Source organism: Octopus sinensis, linkage group LG7 (assembly GCF_006345805.1).
Source record: "Octopus sinensis linkage group LG7, ASM634580v1, whole genome shotgun sequence".
NCBI classification, from domain to species: domain Eukaryota; kingdom Metazoa; phylum Mollusca; class Cephalopoda; order Octopoda; family Octopodidae; genus Octopus; species Octopus sinensis.
Window position 1 is genome coordinate 105,784,151 of NC_043003.1, and position 22,213 is coordinate 105,806,363.

The window sequence follows — 22,213 nt, forward strand, 5'->3', positions numbered from 1 at the left end:
TAAAAATTATTTCTTAATTTTTATTAGGTTTATTAGCATGAAAATACATAGTAATTAGATTCAAATGCTATATACAAGTTAATCTACATTTCTTAAAAATATTTATTAACCAAACATTTTTGTTGATTTCTTCTTAGTGGTTTCATCATTTGTCTTCAAACTGGTATTGGCACTTCTGAACCAACAGTTTGATATTCAGTGTTGTAGAACTTAGGAACTGCCATGAGGGATGATAGGCTCGCTTCTGGAAAAACAAAATGAAAAGTCTGATAAATCTCAAGAAACATCGCTCACTCAATATTTCTTTCATTAATTGTTAAACTAAATATATGATATTTTAAGGCGGCGAGCTGGCAGAAACATTAGCACACCGGGCGAAATGCTCAGCAGTATTTCGTCTGCTGCTACGTTCTGAGTTCAAATTCCGCCGAGGTCGACTTTGCCTTTCATCCTTTCGGGGTCGATAAATTAAGTACCAGTTACGCACTGGGATCGATACAATCGACTTAATCCGTTCGTCTGTCCTTGTTTGTCCCCTCTGTGTTTAGCCTCTTGTGGGCAATAAAGAAATAGATATTTGATTATACACAGTATCTACTTTTATCTTGTTTTGGTAATTGGAGTGGTGGTCGTGCTGGGCTTACTCTCTTGAAGGGTTTTAATCAAAGAGTGCCAGTGGCACGTAAAAAGCACCAACCGATCATGGCCGCTGCCAACCTCCGGAGTGGTTGGCATTAGGAAGGGCATCCAGCTGTAGAAACACTGCCAGATCAGACTGGAGCCTGGTGCAGCCTCCTGGCTTCCCAGAACCTGGTCGAACCGTCCAACCCATGCTAGCACAGAAAACGGACATTAAACGATGATGATGATGATGATGAAACAGGCCCCAGGGCTTATATTTTAAGTTTGGCATTTATTCTATCGGTCTCTGGTGCTGTACTGCTAAGTTATGGAGATGAAAACAAATCAACACTGAGTGTCAAGGAGTAGGCAGCACTAGGAGTTCTCTACACAACTTGGGTGGAAAAAATATCACAAAAGAAATCTGTTTGAAAGGATTTGTAATATTATCTTTTGCCAAAAGATATCCAAATATGAAAATTTATATCATTATCATCATCATCATCGTTTTAATGTCCACTTTTCTATGCTTGCATGGGTTTGACAGAGTTTATTGAGGCAGGTCTTCAATAGCTGAATGCCCTTCTTGACACCAACCCTTACCTGTTTCCAAGCAAGGTAACATTTCCAATTCTGTCTTGACAATGGTGTTACTCCAGAACAGTGGAAAACTGCCAGTGTCATCCCCCTGTTCAAAAAAGGCGACCGCACATCGCCTGTCAACTATCGCCCTGTCAGTCTTACTAGCTGCATCGCCAAGCTGATGGAATCCTGTATCAGAGAAACCCTCTGGAACTTCTGGAAGTCTCACAGCCTCATCCAGCCGTCACAATTCAGATTTATTCCTAACTCCAGCTGCTGTAATCAACTCATCGAGTTTCTTGAGGATGTTACCCAAATCACTGATCGCAGATTCTGGGTGGATGTTGTTTACCTGGACTTTGCTAAGGCTTTTAACTCTGTGCCACACAAAAGACTTACGGTGAAGCTTTCTGCGTTGGGTGTAAGAGACAAACTCTATAACTGGTTGAATTCCTTTATTTTCAGCCGAAAAGAGGCTGTCACAGTTCTAGGACAGCACTCTTTGCCCTATGAGATGACATCTGGTGTACCACAGGGATCTGTTCTTGGCCCCCTTTTATTTGTTGCATATGTTAATGACATAGATGCCAACTTAAAGAATGCCACAGTGCTGAAATATGCAGATGACATCAAGCTGTACCTCAAATAAAGAGGTCAAATCCTGTACACTATAGATCTCTATTGCAAGCAGACCTGGACACAATGCAGCAGTGGATCATGGACTGGCAACTCAAGCTGGCTGTGGACAAATGTACCACCATGCATTTTGGGAGGAGAAACCCAGCGTCCACCTACTCCCTCCACAACACTAGTCTCAAAAAGTCTTCATGTGAACGTGACCTGGGTGTTGTCGACAGTGATTTGCGTTGGACAAAACACATCGCTAAAATTGTCAAGAAGGCTGAGGGTGTCTTGGCATCACTCACCAAATCCTTTGTGAGCCGCTCTCCGGCTATCTATCTGCGGCTTTATATAGCTATGGTAAGACCTCACCTGGAATTTGCATCACTGGTCTGGAACCCCTATCTTGCCCAGGATATCAATCATCTGGAAGCTGTTCAGCGACGTGCAACCAAAAGAATACCCTCCATCAGGCATTTGCCATATCCTGAACGCCTTACTTCCCTGGGCATGGACACATTGAAACTCCGACGTCTGGCAGTTGACTTGGCAGACACCCATAAAATTATCAACCATCGTACAAACAATAACTCTGAGCACCTTTTCAAACTCCACCCATCTAACACCCGTGAACATATTTACAAAGTCAGAAAACAGCACAGCTCCCATGACTTCAGGAAACATTTTTTTCACACTGAGAGTTGCTGAAGCATGGAACAAATTGCCGGCATCAGTTGTTAGTTGTCGGAGCACTGCATCCTTCAAAACTTCCATGCTTCCTGAGATTTGCCAACTACACCTGATTTTCTCCCCTCCATACACACACAAGCATGTATCTGACTCATACATTGTTTGCTTTCCAGACATTTTTACATTACTGCATGTACTTTATATGCACTTTCTGACAAGTTGTGGTGCACCTGAGCACTATATACAATAATTTCATTATTATTATTATTTCCCCATGGCCTGACATGGTTTTCATAGCAGACTGGAAACAAACAGCTTCGTTTGCATGATAATGGTACTTATTTACCAACTATCATAGAACGAGTTGACAAGGGTGCACACACACACACATGATGGGTATCTTTCAGTTTCTGGATACCAAATCTACTCACAAGGCTTTAGTTGGTTAAGGCTATAGTAGAAGGCATTTACCTAAGGTACGACACAGAACAAAATTCAAGATCAAACTCTTGTACTTATGCATGAATATATACACATTATTTACAATTGATGGATATTTGTCCTCATCTTGTTTGTTATTAACACGTTTCAGCTGATATACCCTCCAGCCTTCATCAGGTGTCTTGGGGAAATTTCAAGCCCGGGTTCTCATTCCTTAGGTATTTTTCAATGTTATTATTATTATTATTATTATTATTATTATTATTCAGGTCACTGCCTGGAATCAAGCTCCTAAACCCAAGATTCCGAGTTTGATCCCAGGCAGTGACCTGAATAATAATAATAATAATATTAATAATAATAATGATAATAATAATAATAATAATAATGATGATAATAATAATAATGATAATAGTAATAATCATAATAATAATGATAATAGTAATAATAATAATAATGATAATAGTAATAATCATAATAATTATAATAATAATAACAATAACAACAACAGTAATAATGATGATAATAATAATAATAATGATAATAATAATAATAACATCGAAAAATACCTTACGAATGAGAACCCAGGTTCGAAATTTCCCCAAGACACCTGATGAAGGCTGGAAGGTATATCAGCCGAAATGTTGTGTTAACAACAAACAAGATGAGGACAAATATCCATCAAATGTAAATAATTCCTCATCTCTTAAATATAGAACTGTATGAATATATACATTTTTCCCTAAATTCCATTCAAAAGGCATTAGTTGACCAGAGTCTGTGATTGTGAAGCAAGCTTTCTACCCACAAACTCATACCTGCATTTATAACCATATGACCACCAGGGGTGAGTTGGCAGGATCATAAGCACACCAGCCAAAATGCTTAATGGTATTTCGTCTGCAATTACGTTCTGAGTTCAAATTCCGCCACGGTTGACTTTGCCTTTCATCATTTCGGGGTTGATTAAATAAGTACCAGTTACTCACTAGGGTTGATGTAATCAACTTAATCCCTTTGTCTGTCCTTGTTTGTCCCCTCTGTGTTTAGCCCTTTGTAGGCAGTAAAGAAATAGGTATTTCGTCTGCAATTACGTTCTGAGTTCAAATTCTACCAAGGTCGACTTTGCCTTTCATCCTTTCGGGGTTGATTAAATAAGTACCAGTTACTCACTGGGGTCGATGTAATCAACTTAATCCCTTTGTCTGTCCTTGTTTGTCCCCTCTGTGTTTATCCCCTTGTGGGCAATAAAGAAATATATAACCCTATGACCTGGTTATCCAAAACAAAATCTTCATGACCATGTCACTTTGACAAATCTACGAGTTATTAGTTTTTATATAATAAATACAGGTGAAAAATGAGAATATATTTTACTTACTTGGTAATGTATATGGTGTCTCTACTGTAGTGTAATAGATATATTTTTGGTTCAAATGTGATGGCCTTTCGTAGAGACCTTGGTACTCAGAAAGATGGCCCCTGAAAAAACATTTGCAGAAAATTATATTTATGTTTATGGTGTAATCCAATGAGAGTTGTTTCACCTGATGGAAATAGCAGCTAAGTCTTTCTTGAGGACAAATATATTGGACTTTATAGTTTTTAGGTGTGTTATGTTTGAAAATAGTGAGATGGTCATGGTGGGATCTCACGATAATATATAATTATTCATCTTCATGGTACTGCACACACACACACACATCACCATATGTGGCAGGCTTCTTGCAGTTTCCATCTACTGAAACAACTCACAAGGCATTGGTCAACTGTAATTGAAAACACTTGCCCGAGGTGCTGTACAGTGGGACTGAACCCAAGATGACACGATTGGGAAGTAAACTTCTCAACCACGTCTGCAACTACAGCCATACCATGGTGTGACTGGTATTTATTTCAGTGATGCCTAAAATAAATAATATTTATAACTCGCAATAGGATTTCCTTGTCTAGGGAGACGGACAGAAAACGATAAATGGTGTGGTGGTCATGGTGGAGACACATGTTGATTTATGATGTTCTAAGTTTGTGTTTTTTCCATCTTCAAATTGTGTATTTTGAAAGAATTTGTCTCATTGATTGTTTTCTCTCTAAGTTTTACCAACTGAATCATCATCATCACCATCACCATCATCACCACCATCATCATCGCCATCATCATCGCAATCATCATCGCCATCACCATTGTCATCATCGTTGTCATCATCATCATCACCATCATCACCACCATCATCATCGCTATTATTCATCGCCATCACCATTGTCATCATCGTTGTCATCATCATCATCACCATCATCACCACCATTATTCATCGCCATCACCATTGTCATCATCGTTGTCATCATCATCATCACCATCATCATCACCATTATTCATCGCCATCACCATTGTCATCATCGTTGTCATCATCATCATCACCATCATCACCACCATCATCATCGCTATTATTCATCGCCATCATCATCGCCATCATCATTATCATCACCATCACCACCACCATCATCATCGCCATCATCATCGCAATCATCATCGCCATCATCATCGTTGTCATCATCATCATCATCACCACAACCACCACCACCACCACCATCATCATCGTCGTCATCATCATCATCATCATCTTCATTTAACATCTGTTTTCCATGCTGGCTTGGCTTAGATGCTTTGACAGGAACTGGTAAGGCTGGAGACCACGCCAGGTTCCATCATCTGTTTTGGCATGGTTTCTCCTTCCTTAACCCTTTTGTTACCAACCTGGCTGAAACCGGCTGTGGAGCTGTAGTACAAATGTCTTGTTTTCATGAGTTTTGAATTGAAATCTTCCACCAAACCTTAGTCACAATTTATGTTCCTAACACTAGCTGAATGATAACTAAGTTATTTTACAAAAGTCTTTGTTATATTTAAAGTAATTGAAAGAAATACAGAGCATCTCAAAATAAATACAGTAACGAAAGGGTTAATGCCAAACACTTTACAGCTGTACTGAGTGCTTTTCGTGCAGCACCAGCACCGGTGCTTTTTACATGGCACCAATCGACTTAAATTCTACTTGCAAATGAAATATTAATTATATTGTAATGATTTGTGCTTTGATGTGGTACGACCCACATAGTGCTGTTTGACACATTAGAAATGACCAACTTTTTCAGCCTCCGATTCTGACACATTGCAAGTGCTGTTGTTTAACCCCAGGTCAGTCCTGATTGAGCAGACTCATGATCAAAACATTCTAGTGCCATGACTATCCTATCTTATTTTCTTTTCAGACTTCATAATTCAATGCATTCATTATGTTTTAAGACTGCATAGTGTAACTTGATGGAGATTTGGTTGCTATTTCTAGCAGGTTGGTAAGTGACATATGGTATGATATCGTTTTGTGATTTCTTTTTCAATATTAAAGTAATGTGAAATGATAATGGTGTTGTCAAGCGATGGTGGTGGTGGTGGTGGGGAGACAAACACAGATGCACAAACACACAAATATACATACATACACACACACACACATACATACATACATACATACATACACACACACATACATACATACATATATATATATATATATATATATATATATATACGATGGGCTTTCAGTTTCCATCTGCCAAATTCACTCACAAGGCTTTGGTCAGCCCAAAGCTATAGTAGAAGACACTTGCCTAAGGTGCCCTGCAGTGGGTCTGAACCCTGAACTATGTGGTTGGAAAGCAAGTTTCTTACTACACAGCCACTTCTGCACCTGTATATATATATATATATATATATATATATATATATATATATATATAATATTATTATTAGTAACAAAAGCAGTGTTAATATAAAAAGACAACATTTATTCCCACTTAAAAGTGGATGTTGTGTCAAAACACACAATCCTGCAACAGTTACCACAAGAGAATCTCTCACACTGGCTTTTGGTGCATATAAGCACTCTTGTTTTTGTCACTAGCAGAGAGATAACTCATTCACCATCGTCACTGCTCAGACTACCAAATCACATGATTTTGGCCTTTCCTGGCCTTGTCAATGGTAGACACTCAGATGCTGGAGACAGCAGTGATATCTCTGCTAGCGATATACATAGAATCTCAGTGCCTAAACAGGCTCTGGTGCCACAAGTAGCCAGTGGGATTATTAATGACAGAAGCCGTATTGATACCAAAAGGTGATATTTATCTCTGCTTAAAAGTGCCCTAAGGAGCATACAGTGGGGCTGAACCCAAGACCACATGTTTGGGTAGCAAACTTCTCAATGACGCACCCACAGCTGTATCACTTACATATTTCAAAATTTAATAATAACAAAGGGTAAAATTAATTAATTAAGAAGTAATCAATAATTTCACCAAGTAGAATTCGGTATGAAAAAAGGACCATTTCATGGTAAACTTAAATAATACTAAATAATTAGGGTTCAGCAAAGATTTGCTTTACCACATACCAAAGTTTGCTTTACCACATACCTGGCTGCTATTTCTAAACTTCGGTATGTGGTAAAGCAAATCTTTGCTGAACCCTAATTATTTAGTATTTCAAGATTTAGGTAGATTTAGTAAAACATCCAACCTTTTCTTTATTAAGCAGGTGGTTAGAAAATTACTTAGAAAAGTTTCACAAACATAATTACGATGGAATGTTTTAATTTAGATGTGAATTATTTAAGACAGAAACATTTGTATGTTGGGCCCAGGGTGGTGTCGGATGGGTTGGTGTTGAAAGGATTGAACAAGAAAGAAGCTTATAAAAATGACTAAGAAACTGATATGAAAAAGTTACTAACTTATGTGGAACGGTGGTAATATATTTTGGAAGTCTTGGAATACTTGTGCGGTTTTTAAACAGTGCTACATCTTGCATTGGAGGCTTTTTATACACAAGCTTTAAGGAATTGTCATCAGCGGGAGTCTTGGGACACAGGGAGTTGTGTGGATAAAACCTACAAAAGAAGAAAGAATCAATAAATAAAACAAAAATCATTAGAACCTGTGGTGTGTGCACGATTTGAATATAAAGGCACCTACCTTCTCTTCTGTGGTAACTATTCCTTCGACACAGCCCCGACCCGAACACTAAAGATAGCAGCTGCTCACCCAAACCCTTAGTGACCGTCCTCACACGTCTTGTCACCTGGACGACCCACGTTGGAGAGGCCCAATTCACCGCTGCCTGTGCGCACGCCTGACAGCTGCCCCTTCCGGTTGCCCCAGCTTCCGGTCAACGCACCCAGCTGCTGACGTCATCCCACACAACCAAATCTAAAAGAATTACAAATAGGAAGATAAAAAAGAAGTTATCTTTACTCTTTATCTTTTCCTTGTCTCAGCCATTGGACAGCAACCAGGCTGAGGCTTGCCCTTGAAGGTTTTAATTGAATAGCTCAACCCTAATGCAATCATCTCATTTGCTGCAGTGTTAAGTTAGATGGATGTAAACAATCCAAGATCTGTTGGCAAGTGGTGATGGTCGTGGGAGACAAACATAAACATGATGGACTCTCCCGTTGGTTTCGAAATATGAGGATCTGACACCCTACACTTTCTTTGTCTGTCATAAAGGCTTATGTCGAATGTGAAATTTGAACCCCACCAACAATTTGCAAAGAAGCCTGCAGATGTTGCAAGCATGAAGATTAGGGGTCAGTGCCGGTGGTATGCTTGCAGCCGCTTTTCACCTTTGTCGTGCACCCATAAGCCTGTTAATGCTGGTTGAAACAAAGTCTCTTATACCACCATTTCGACATGACAATCTCAGTTCTATTCACTCCAAGGCTGTTTGCTCAAAGGTGCTGTGAGCTATATTGACTTTTAAGTGGTTACTCTTCAGCTTGTCCTCATGGCTGAGCCATGGTTGACCAACATTCTTGTGCCCGCTATCATGGTGGCTGTACATACATGAAGACTTTGGGTATTCTTTTGTCACTCATTCTGATAATACAAACATATAAAGATACATCTTGTTCATATACATACATAGATACATTCATATAAACATATATACATACATATAAACATTATTTACATTTGACAGATATTTGTCCTCATCTTGTTTGTTGTTAACACAACATTTCGGCTGATATACCCTCCAGCTTTCATCAGGTGTCTTGGGGAAATTTCAAACCTAGGTTCTCATTCCTAAGCTATTTTTCGATGTCGTCGTTGTTGTTGTTATTATCATTATTATTCAGGTCACTGCTTGGAATCGAACTCAGAATAATAATAATAATAATAATAATAATAATAATAATAATAATAATAATGATAATAACAATAACATCAAAAAATACCTTAGGAATGAGAACCAGGTTTGAAATTTCCCCAAGACACCTGATGAAAGCTGGAGGGTGTATCAGCTGAAACGTTGTAAGGTCCAGTTTTATTTTAATCTTACAAGGAAAAGTTGACAGTAATTTCAAAGATTCAGCATAGTTGTCTTTGTCAGTCTGATAATAGTGACTGAGCCCAAATGTCAAAGTTACTGTCAACCATTTCTTTGTAAATAAATAAAAGATGGCTGTCAACTTGTGAGATGCGTACAACCATAACTGACTAAATAAAATGCCTCTTGGCATTACATGTTGTGAGAACAACAATGGTTCTTGAATCCTGCCAGCAACTTATAGAACTTGCTGCAGGTTTGACATTCATACCGGATCTTTTGAATTCCTGGTTCTTCTGGATCATTCTGATGACTTTCTCTGTGCCCTCTCAGGTGACAAGGTAAACCTGAGCAACTTATACACATTTAAACCTTGTGAAAACTGACCTCACCTGCGCTTGTGCCACGTGAAAAGCCCTCAGTCCACTCTGCTGGGTGGTTGGTGTTAGGAAGGGCATGCAGCCATAAAAACCTTGCCAAAACAGACACAGAAGTTTGGTGCAGACTTCTGTTAAACCGTCCAACCCATGCCAGCATGGAAGGCAGACGTTAAACGATGATGATGATATATACATACATGCACACACATGCATACATATCTACCTGCCTACCTATCTACTTAACAAAATACATAGGTACATACATATGTGTGTACATATATGCACACCATGCATACATATATGTGTATATACATACATATTTATGAAAGTGTGTATATATGTGTACATATCTCTACATGCATGCACATACACACACATACATGCAGATAAACACAAAGTCTTGTAACTTGATTTGCCAAACATAGGATGAGGATAAAAAGGTTAAAGCCAGTTTCCATGGGATGAGGATAAAATGGTTAAAGCCATTTTCTGTGGGATAAATATAAAAAGATTAAAGCCAGATTCTGTGAGATAAGGATAAATTGGTTAAAACCAGTTTCTGTGGGATAAGAATAAAACAGTTAAACCAGTTTCCCAGTTTCTGTGGGATAAGGATAAAAACGGTTAAAACCAGTTTCTGTGGGATAAGAATAAAACAGTTAAAACCAGTTTCTGTGGGATAAGGATAAAAACGGTTAAAACCAGTTCCCCAGTTTCTGTGTCATATATATGTTACCCACCTGGATGGGATACTGGTCCATTGTAGGATTTGTCATTTTTACCACCTGAGTGGACTAGAGCATTGTGAAATAAAGTGTTTTGCTCAAGAAAGCAACATGTCACCTCGGCCAGGAACTGAAACCACATTCTTATGATCATGAGCCTAACATCCTAACCACTAAGCCACTTGCCAAACACAGATGCATAAAATAAGTACCAAAGTTAAAAATAAGTAATTACTAACATTGATATAATTTACTAACTAGTTCCATGGCATTGCTCCAGCATGGCTCCGTTCAATGACCAAAGCCAGTATGAGAATAAAAGAAAAGATTATCTGTATAATCTATATCATGGTTAGAAGTTCATAAACTTACATATCAGTAGTATTTTTATTTCTTTTCAGAGTGTCAGGTTTGAAAGCATGGTGTGTCATTTGGTAAGTTGTTGCATTTGGACTTAGAAGATTAAAAACTCCTTTATCTTGGGGAATGAACTCATAAAGACTTTTTTGCTCCAGACCAGCAGGATGACCAATCTGAAAGCATAGAAGGAAGATTCAACATTAATTAATTTTATGCAGTATTTCGTGTTTGTACCACATAAAAAACATCAGTGATAGTTCCATGTAAAAAGCACCTGTGCTGGTGCCACATAAAAGGCACCTGTGATGGTGCCATCTAAAAAGCACCAGTGCTGGTGCCACATAAAAGGCACCTGTGATGGTGCCATCTAAAAAGCACCTGTGGTGGTGCCAAATAAAAAGCACCTGTGCTGGTACCATGTAAAAAACACCTGTGCTGCCCCCCCCCCCAAAGCACCTGTGCTGGTTCCACATAAAAAGCACCTGTGCTGGTACCATGTAAAAAGCACCTGTGCTGGGACCACATAAAAAACACATGTGCTGGTTCCACATAAAAAGCACCTGTGGTGGTTCCACATAAAAAGCACCTGTGCTGGTTCCACATAAAAAGCACCTGTGCTGGTGCCACGTAAAAAGCACCTACTACTCACTGTAAAGTGGTTGGCATGAGGAAGTGCATCCAGCTGTAGAAATCTTGCCAAAACAGACAATTGGTGCCTGGTGTAGTTCTCTGGATTGCCAGCTCCTGCCAAACCATCCAACCTATGCCAGCATGGAGAACAGATGTTAAATGATGATGATGATGATGATGACGACGACGGTGATGATTTCACTCCAAAAGTTTGCAAATAGTGATGAATGGATTTTGAAAAATGCAACTGATTGACTGATTAACCGCATGATTAACCAAACAAGTGATATAATCAATTGGTTAAGTAGTTAACCAATTGACAAATAATAAAGAAGTGAAATATAACCAGTGCATGTGTTTATTAATGACATAATGACTCTTCTGAAACCCAGTAAAAGTAATGACAGACTATTTGAAATGTGAAGCTCTTTGGTAGTGCATCATGAGCTGTTAAAGTAGATGTTAATCTTTGAGAAAGTTAAAGAAAACTGAGATGTGATAATTAATTAGACTTAACCCTTTCATTACCATATTTATTTTGAGATGCTCTGTGTTCCTTTCAATTATAACAAAGAATTTAGTAACATAACTTAGTCATCATTAAGCTAGCGTTGGGAACATAAATTGGGACTAAGTTTTGGTGGAAGATTTTAATTCAAAACTTATGAAAACAAAACATTTGTACTACAGATCCACAGCTGGGTTGGTAACGAAAGGGTTAAGGCATAAGCGGATATTTGTAGTAGATATAACGACAACATGTAATGCATTATATCATAACATCTTATGAAGTATAGTGGATGGGAACTTCCAGACATCATCATTAGCATCATTGGAGTATACAGGGTACTTTTTATATAGCACCAGTACCTACAGGGTCACCAAGTACTTTGCAAATCAAAAAATTCCTCGACTGGAAGGTGGGAGATTGCAAATGACTAATGTACAAATGTATTCTGGGAGTTAAGGGTTGAGGACAAGACATTAAAAATTCAGCGCATAAATATTTATGACATGTATGGAAGAAATATATTGCTAAATTTGGAGTATTTGCATGAAAGAAACAGTTGAGACAGAAATATTTGCAGTTGAGTAGGGAGAAGTAGTAAGTCAAATAAGCTGTGTCAGGGTGATAGGTGGGAAGCGGTAGTTGTTACTCTTATTTCATCATCATCATCATTGTTTAACGTCCGTTTTCCATGCTAGCATGGGTTGGACGATTTGACCCCAATCTGGTCTGGCAGAGTTTCTACAGCTGGATGCCCTTCCTAATGCCAACCACTCCAAGAGTGTAGTGGGTGCTTTTACGTGCCACTGGCACGAGGGCCAGTCAGGTGGTACTGGCAACGGCCACGCTCAAATGGTGTTTTTTATGTGCCACTTGCACATTAAAAGTTTGTTATTGTTTCTAAATTCTAACCAGCTTGGATAAGTTTATCTGTTTAGTTTTACAAAAGGGTTCATGAAAGAACAAAGATATCATAAGATTGAGAGGACCCTTAGGTTTTGTCTTCACAAACTCAATTCAGTCTTTAGAGACATCAGAAAATGGCAATGAGCTCTTTAACTTTACATGATGCAAAAGTATTTTAAGTTTATAAAATGTTTCTTTTATTTCTGTATCGTTTTACCTTCATTTTATTTCATTTCTGCTTGAATATATCCCTAATTTATTTCAATGAAATGAAGTATTACCTTTCGTTTTTGGATTTGGTTTGCAAGATTCTTTATACCAGTTCATGTGTTGTTTTAGGAAAATGAAAATAAGAAATCAGAAATACTAAATTTCTAAATCTCTCGTAGAGACATGTACAGTGGTGGGGTGATAGAATGGTTGTATACTGTCAATCTAACACGAACGTGACAGTAGGGGGGTACACCACCGCTGTTTAGCCCCAGGAAGCATCGACGCCTCCTGATGGCTTTGACACATTTTTCCTGTGTCCTTATATACATTTACAAAGGGGAGACAAATACCCCCAACCGCCCGGGCTGCATCTAGGGACACATGTTTCAGGATGATTGTCCTTCGTCGGCCTAGAGTAGCAGACACCGGTCAGCTGACGATATCTGTCTCGACTCGTAATGCATATATCTAAATTTCAGTGAAGTCTATTCACTGATTATCAAAATAAGAAAAAAAGTGGAAATTTTACCGGTGAGTGTGTTACATCATAAGGCACAAAAAGAAAATGACTCTCCCCAGATACAACAGAAGTATTAACTATTCCAAGCATAAAACAACAGCTCATGCCCCAATGTCATGATAAAATGCATTAGATATACTTTGTAAAGTAGTTGTTTTAGGAAAGGCATCTTTCCATAAGAATAATGCCAATATATATGTTGTATGTGCAATACATGGCCCCTTAACTCCACCTAGTGCAACTGCAACTCTGAATAACAACTAACTCTGACCGTAAGGACCTGCCCTGTTCATGAAGAGTGGATGTAAAATGATAATGGTGATGATAAAAAAGAATGGCTTTGACGGAGACTGCTTAAAAGGCCTTACCCTAGAAGGACCATATGTTAAATGGTCATGAAGTAGAAAGGGTCGTTTTTTGAAGATATCATCAAATGCGTAACTATATCTTATTCCATCCGGGTTGCTGAACTCTTCTTGAGTCTCACTCATTTCATATTTCATTGTTAAAGGTCTTCTCCATCCTCCAGCACCAAGCTTTAAAGAAATATTCGAATATATATGACATTTAATTGAACACAACAAACAGTATTAGATGCACTTTTTTTCAAAAAAATGTCTCCAAAGACCCACCTTATCTTAAATGCAAAGTTGGACCTCCCATAAGCTTTAACCCTTTTGTTACTGTATTTATTTTGAGATTCTCTGTGTTTTTGCAATTAATTTTAAATATAACAAAGAATTAGGTAAAACAAATTAGTTATCATTCAGCGAGTGTTAGGAACATAAATTGTGACTAAGGTTTGGTGGAAGATTTTAATTCAAAACTTATGAAAACAAGACATTTGTACTACAGAGCCAGAGTCGGTTTCAGTCAGGTGGGTATCAAAAGGGTTAATGCACTAAAAACATTGTTTCTTGAATATGTGCTGCTGGAATTCGGGGCCAGTAGGTGCCTAATATTCTTGTGCATCTTTTAACATTGAAGAGTTACATCATCACTTTTCGAAATGCAATTCATGGTGTCTGACTATATTGTGAGTTTTCTCTTGTAAATCAATTTTTGTGAATCCGTGGATAGATTAAGAATTCATGTTGTTTATGAATATGAATTCTGTTGTGGAACCAATGCATCCCAGACAGCTAGAAACATCGTGGCAAATGAGCACACTGTACCTCGATGGTTTGAGAAGTTCTGGTCTGGTGACTTTACTCTTGAAAATCAGCCCCGTGGTAGACCTGAGACCAAGGTGGATAATGGTGAGCTGGAAACTGTAGTGGAAGTGGATACATCTCAAACAATGGATGAGTTAGCAACAAAGTTTGATGTTTCGATTCCAATTGTATTGGACCATCTGAAACAAATCAGCAAGGTAAAGAAGCTGGACAAGTGGGTGCCACATGAATTGAATGAGCCTCAAATGACATGTTGTCTTGAAACTTAATTTTCTTTGCCGTCACAGCATAAAAGTGAACCATTTTTGCATTGTAATGTTATATGTGATGAAAAATAGATTCTCTTCAACAGTAGCAAGCATTCTGCATGGTAGTTGGATAGAGACGAAGTGCCAAAACACAATCCAAAAAAGAATATTCTAATGGTATCTCTTTGGTGGTCCAGCACTGATGTCATCCACAACAGCTTCATGAGACCTGGTAAGTCAATTACAGCAGATGTACACATCAACCAAATGGATGAAATGATGAGTGAACTTGCAATTAAACAACCGAGATTAATAGAGACAGACATTGCTCGACCACATGTTGCACAAAGAACTCCACTCAAGTTACAGGAACTGAACTTGGAAGTACTCTGTCATTCCCCATATTCACCAAACCTTGCACCAACTGACTATCATGTTTTCCTGGCATTAGACAACTTTTTGCAAGGAAAAAACTTCAAATCTGAAGAAGATGCAAAAACAGCCTTTCATGATTCCATCACCTCTTGCTCTCCAGACATGGTGTCTGATTATATTGTGAGTTTTCTCTTGTAAATCAATTTTTGTGAATCCGTGAATAGATTAAGAATTCATGTTGTTTATGAATATGAATTCTGTTGTGGAACCAATGCATCCCAGACAGCATAAATAAGCTACCGAAAATGGCAAAATTTTGTTGATAATTTTGGTGCATACTTTGGTTGACTGCATTGCTTTTTGTTGAGATAAAGTAAAATAAACTTTCAGTTCAAAATTGGACATTTCTTTCTTAATGACCTGATATAACAGTATATTTTGTTGAATTTTCAAGAAAATGCTTAAATACCAACATTTTTTTGTATACAAGATAAGGAGTGGCTGTGTGGTAAGTAGCTTGTTTACCAACCACATGGTTCCGGGTTCAGTCTCACTACGTGGAACCTTGGACAAGTGTCTTCTACTATAGCCTTGGGTCGACCAAAGCCTTGTGAGTGGATTTAGTAGACGGAAACTGAAAGAAGCCCGTCGTATATATATATATATATATATGCGTGTGTGTGTTTGTGTGTCTGTGTTTGTCCCCCTAGCATTGCTTGACAACCGATGCTGGTGTGTTTATGTCCCTGTTACTTAGCGGTTCGGCAAAAGAGACCGATAGAATAAGTACTGGGCTTACAAAAGAATAAGTCCCAGGGTCGAGTTGCTCGATTAAAGGCAGTGCTCCAGCATGGCCGCAGTCAAATGACTGAAACTAATAAAAGAGTAAAAGAGTAATTCCATATTTAGAAATAAGCATATCATTGTTTTTTCTCATTGTTTTTATTTTTTTTGTAATGTTCGCTTTTCTCTGCTTACATGGGCCACATGGACTTTATTGGGGCAGATTTTCTCTGGCCGGGATGCCTTTCCTGTCACCATCCCTCACCTGTTTCCAAACAAGGTAATATATCTCTTCGTGGTCAGACATGTTTTAGCCGTATTCTGGAAATGAATGGCATTCATTTACAACAATCCCATGGTGTCAAGACAAGGAGACACAAACATGTGGACCCCATCCCATGTATGTATTAGTGACAGGCTTCTCTTTCAGTCTCTGTTGACTAAATGTGTGGACAGAGACTGTCCACACATGAGGCTTTGGCTGGTTTGCGGCTACAGTAGAAAACACTTGCCCAAGGTGTCATGCAGTGGAACTGAACTTGAAATCATGTAATTGGGAAGCCGGCCTGTTTACATAAGCACATCTGTTTCCAAAATATGTCCATTGAATGGATGATCATATGCCAAATATCTTCTGAGATTGTATTTTACATTCTTATGCAGTGTGTGTGTGTGGGAGGGGGGGGGTCAATAAAGAAAACAAATATCTGTAATAGATGCTAATGTCAATTCCGTTAACCCTACTCACTCTTAAGGCGGTGAACTGGCAGAAACGTTAGCACACTGGGCAAAATGCTTTGTGGTATTTCGTCTGCCACTGCGGTCTGAGTTCAAATTCCGCCGAGGTCGACTTTGCCTTTCATCCATTCGGGGTCGATAAATTAAGTACCAGTTACGCACTGGGGTCGATGCAATCGACTTAATCCGTTTGTCTGTCCGTTTGTCTGTCCTAGAAAAAAACTCTACTCACTCACTTTTACTTAATAACCTTTTACTTAAAGAATCAATCATTCAATTTTAAATACATTTGTTATTTGATAAAAAAAAAAAAGAATAAACGGAGATGAAATGTTGACAGGAATAAAATCAATACAAACCTTTTCTGAGAGGTCTTTTATGAATTTAGTGTTGTTTAAAGATGGTGCTCTCAGATAGGCTGGATGAAGATAATCTTGGGAGATAAATTTTTCATTATGAACAATTCCTGTTGTTGTAGGATGTGTGTTGCTTCTGATTATCATGTCTGGCAACATTAAGCCCGGAGGAAGAGGATTAGTTATGCTTGCCTTAAGAGAGATATACAATAGATTATTAATTTATGCATGGTTCTTGACATAATTAAAATCAACAAATAGTTTTTTAAAATTTATTTTTAATATGAAGTCATGACAACATGTACATACAAAAATGGCAAAGAGGATAAAATAATCGACAAACCACATCCCATTTTGTCAATAAATATAGCAAATATGTGATGCAACTCTATATGGCTTCACATTGCTGTTAAAAAGAGTTTGTTTGTGTTGCAGAAATATACAATCCTAACAGATAAATGTAATTTTTTTCTTTGTGTTATGAAATACTGAGCTAAGATCTAAGTTTATCTAGATCATCTCTCTCTATATAAACGGCAGTTTGTCTGTGTGTCTGTTAGGTTGTACCCTCACCCTGACCACGGCTTTCAACCGATTCTGATGAAACTTGACACACACATAGCCCAATGTCATAATTCAAAACTAACGCAGCGAAAATTTTGGAAAGTTCCACCAGTTCTGAAAAAAATCGATAAATTCGACATGGGGTCGAGAATCAGAAACACAAACCACAGACTGTCTAGGGGGCGCAACTCGACCCTTTTAACTCTCAAAAAAAATTTACCATAATTTTTTTTTCCATTTTTTGGCTATAACTCTCTAAAAATGCTTTATAGTTATTTCCCTTACAAACCCGAGCAACGCCGGGCGATACTGCTAGTCATCTTATACAGTGACATCATATACAGTAACATGCATGCATGCATACAGGTGTTAACACTGAAGCTATCACCTACATCATAAGCAGTTATCTGAAAATGTCATCATGGTATTATCTACTGATGAGACATGATGTTGTAGCTAGAACACAGTATAATGAGATCTATCGAAAGGATAACCCCAAAAACAAAGAAATAAGAACCCACAGTATGGTAGAAGCCGTAGCCATTCATAATCAAAAGGAATACTGGTGGAATGTCCCAGTGAAGACCTCAATAAAATGTAAGCACAACATACCTGATATAATGATTTGAGATAAAGAAGAGAAACTGTGCACAGTTGTGGAAATCAGCTTCCAAGTGGATGTTAACATAAAGCTGAAGATCAGTGAAAAAGAGAAAACCTATGCTGAACTATTGAGAAATTTGCAGCTACTCTATCAAGATTACAAGTTCAGGTTTATACCTGTAATTATTGGGGCCCTGGGATGTATAATACACTGCTTAAATACCAATCTTGAGAAATTAGGCTTCTCAAAACTAGAGAGGAGAAAGCTAATTCGAAGACTTACAGATCCAATCCATCACAAAAACAGTAAAACTCTGTAAAAAAACTTTCCAGAAGTTGAACCTGAACTTTGGTTACATGTTCTGTTTCACAGTACATATATACATTCTATACATACATACATATTGATGTGAGGGGGAGGCTGAAAAGTTCCTGGCTTTGGGTAAAAGAAAATACAGAAGTTCATTATGATTTTATTCAACAGATTCCCTTCACTATGAAGGTGCATGGCACAGTGGTTAAATCATTAGGCTCACAATCATGAGACAGTGAGTTCGATTCCTGGATGGAGCTGTGTGTTGTATCCTAGAGCAAGACACTTTATTTCACGTTGCTTCAGTTTACTCAGCTGTATGAATGAGTTGTGATGTTACTGGTACCAAGCCGTATTGGGTCCTTTGCCTTTCCCTTGAATAACATTGGTGGCATGGAGAGGGGAAGCTGGTAGTCATGGGCAACTCTTTACTCTTTTACCCTTTTACTTGTTTCAGTCATTTGACTGCGGCCATGCTGGAGCACCGCCTTTAGTCGAGCAAATCGACCCCGGGACTTATTCTTTGTAAGCCCAGTACTTATTCTATCGGTCTCTTTTGTCAAACCACTAAGTGACGGGGACGTAAACACACCAGCATCGGTTGTCAAGCAATGCTAGGGGGACAAACACAGACACACAAACACACACACATACACACATATATATATATACACATATATACGACAGGCTTCTTTCAGTTTCCGTCTACCAAATCCACTCACAAGGCATTGGTCGGCCCGGGGCTATAGCAGAAGACACTTGCCCAAGATGCCACGCAGTGGGACTGAACCTTGAACCATGTGGTTGGTTAGCAAGCTACTTACCACACAGCCACTCCTGCTGGTCTTCCATAAACAACATTGCCCAGACTTGTGCCTCAGAGGGGAACTTTTCTAGGAGTAACCCCATGGCCATTCATGACTGAAGGGTTTTTCTTACTCTTTACCCTATTCCCTCCTCAGATTCACACACTTATTGCAGTGGCCCTTCAGTTTTCCAAAGCCCTGTAAGAGAACTCGAAAGGCTGCACCTCCAGCCTGACCTTTTGGGATACCCTTAAAGCCAGAACACCTTCAGCATCCCCTTGTGTGTATGTGTGTGTATGGGTGTGTATGTTAGTATCAATCTAAAAGAATGAGTGTTCAACAATGGCATTGGTGGATAAATAATGGTGATGATGACTACAATGATGATGATGATAGTGTTGGTGGAGATGATGATGGCGGTGACAAAGAGGATGTTGACGTAGAAGATGTTAATGAGAATGATGGTGATGATAGAATTAATGATGGTAATGGATGCACTGTGTAGAGAAGGGGGTAAAGTGAAGAACAGATTTTTGTGTGTATATACAAGTGTGTATATACAAGTGTGTATATATGTATGTGTGTATGTACAGAGTATTGGTTTCCACATGAACTTTTGTATGTTTAAATGTTTGTTTGTATGAAAGTATGCATTTAATTAGAGAATGTTTCTATGTCAGTATGTATTATCTGCTTGCATGAATATATATATATATATATATATATATATATATATATATAACATAAGAGGGATCAGCCATCTGAATGTGGCTAGGGTCAGGGCGGGTTGGTGGGGGTGTTACTGATGCATTTAGCCCCAGGCAAACATCAACGTCACCAGAAGAGCTGACACCATCTCGGTGTCCTTGCCAGTCTGCAAAGGGAGATCAGCCTCCCCGAAGATACGGATACGACATACGGACCGGTTTCGAGGTTATTGCCTCTTGTCAACGTATGGTAAGCACCGCTCTTCGTTGAGGGACTTCCTCTACAGGCTGGATATATAGATTTTCACAGTAACCACAGTCACTGGCGTAGAAAATCCGTTCGAATTTCTACGCAGTGGGACTGAACCTGGAACCATGTGGTTGGTAAACAAGCTACTTACCACATAGCCACTCCTGCGCCTCGTAACTTTGTATATGTCCAGGCCATAAAACATCATACCAGATGCTTACTTGAGATCATGTCTTCAAGTCCAGTATGACAGTTATGTTGTCACCTGCACCAGATGCTTTGGTCAGCCAGCAACCACCAACTTTGAAACGAGAGAGGAAGGTTATTTATTTCTTCCATGTCACATGTGAATGAAATGCAAACATGCTACTAAGCAGACTCAAGAGGGCAATTGGTAACATGTAACCCAGTGCAGTCTGTTGCACAGTTGGGTCATCAGTGACTAAATTGGTAACATTAATGAAGAAATTGATTTTCGGACATCCTGTAGGATGGGAAAAAAAGACCTGTCAAAGGGTTGATGAACTGAAAGGAATCAATGGTCATCCAAATATGTTTACATATTCACATTAAACATGTGTGTATATGTGGTTAGCAACCTGTTCGCATTCAATCGTCCCTCCCTTTTTTCTCTCTCTCTCTTTCTCTCACACGTAATGAATTGGTGAGTGGCTGTGTTTGTGTATGTGAGAATGAGTGTGTATGCGTATACACAGTCAAAGTGTTGCCAAAATCAAGTTGAGACAGTTTTGCATTGAAAGGCGTGTCGAAAGAAGCAGTGGTTCCAGGTACAACAGTGAAAGAGCTCAAAATATATTTTGGCCTAGCAGGGGGCGGAAAAAAAAAAGTATTTTTGCTCTCGGGCATTGAGAAATCTTGCTACACCACTATTTGTCTTTTATATCCCTGGAGTCACTAACACAATATAAGTAGTAATATGAATGTATCTGGTACCGCATTAAAATAAACCGAAATCTTACGTGTCTAGGTATACTCACTTGGAAGTTAGTATCTGGAAAATATATGCCTGGATGGTATCGTGTTGCAATTCCTGTAGATGTAAGATGTAAGTCATTTCTGCGTGAGGCTTGTACTGGTTGAAACATCGTAGCCATGATGTGAAGAGAAGCTTTCTTTATTGCCGAAATACAAAACAATGAATTGGGAAGTGCTGAAATAAAGCAACTAAACTGAGTGAAGTTGACAGTCTGTTTATATAAGGGAGATTACTCTTATTGCATAGTTACCACTTATGACCCGGCCGTTCGATTTTTTAGGGCAGTTTCTCATACAAACAAATAAATAGATAAATAAGAGATGGATTTGACAAAAATCATATGTTTTGATCTTTTTTTTACAGTATTGAATTTATAAATGAGCCAGCGGCTTCAGCCGTGTATTCAACATACCTGAAGAATAACATTTGAAGTAATATTAGTTGAACCAACACTACCTAAATTTGAACTCTCATATTATTACGTAATTATGACAGTCGCTTTAATATCACAAGACATGACCTGTCTACCACTTTGACACTTTAACGGCGACAATAATCATACCTTATTTTAATAATACTTTTTATCTATACAATGATAAATAAAAGACTAGAGGCATTTTTTAAAGTATGAATTAAGCTGCATGAAAAAGATAGCCAAGAAACAAACCGAAGCAAAGGCCATTTTCTTCTGTCATAGTCCAACATTTATCATG

General features: G+C 38.4%; 1 protein-coding gene across 3 annotated transcripts; it reads right to left on the reverse strand.

Moving 5' to 3' along the window:
* Positions 1-84: 84 nt before the first annotated feature.
* Positions 85-22,210, reverse strand: LOC115213772. Of its 3 annotated transcripts, none has more exons than XM_036505071.1 (8): positions 22,168-22,210; positions 21,502-21,674; positions 17,264-17,452; positions 13,954-14,121; positions 10,821-10,981; positions 7,749-7,904; positions 4,337-4,437; positions 85-244 (listed from the first exon to the last, which is right to left on the reverse strand). In XM_036505071.1, the coding sequence occupies exons 1-8, from the start codon at positions 22,193-22,195 to the stop codon at positions 156-158; spliced, it is 1,065 nt and encodes a 354-aa protein (XP_036360964.1). In that variant the 5' UTR covers positions 22,196-22,210; the 3' UTR covers positions 85-155. The 3 variants fall into 3 exon arrangements, with proteins under 3 accessions (XP_036360964.1, XP_029638461.1, XP_036360965.1); XM_029782601.2 differs by lacking the exon at positions 22,168-22,210 and adding an exon at positions 21,913-22,047; XM_036505072.1 differs by lacking the exon at positions 22,168-22,210 and having other exon boundaries at positions 17,264-17,409; positions 21,502-21,649.
* Between the last annotated feature and the right edge of the window lie 3 nt (positions 22,211-22,213).

What these genes read in the sequence shown, in the direction of transcription:
- LOC115213772 (XM_036505071.1), bottom strand. Translation starts at nt 22,195, where the DNA reads ATGACAGAAGAAAATGGCCTTTGCTTCG. An exon ending in TAAAAGACCTCTCAGAAAAG is followed by an intron (nt 14,122 to 17,263) that starts GTTTGTATTGAT and finishes ATTTCTTTAAAG; the next exon opens with CTTGGTGCTGGAGGATGGAG. An exon ending in ATTACCACCGTTCCACATAA is followed by an intron (nt 4,438 to 7,748) that starts GTTAGTAACTTT and finishes ATGTTTTTTCAG; the next exon opens with GGGCCATCTTTCTGAGTACC.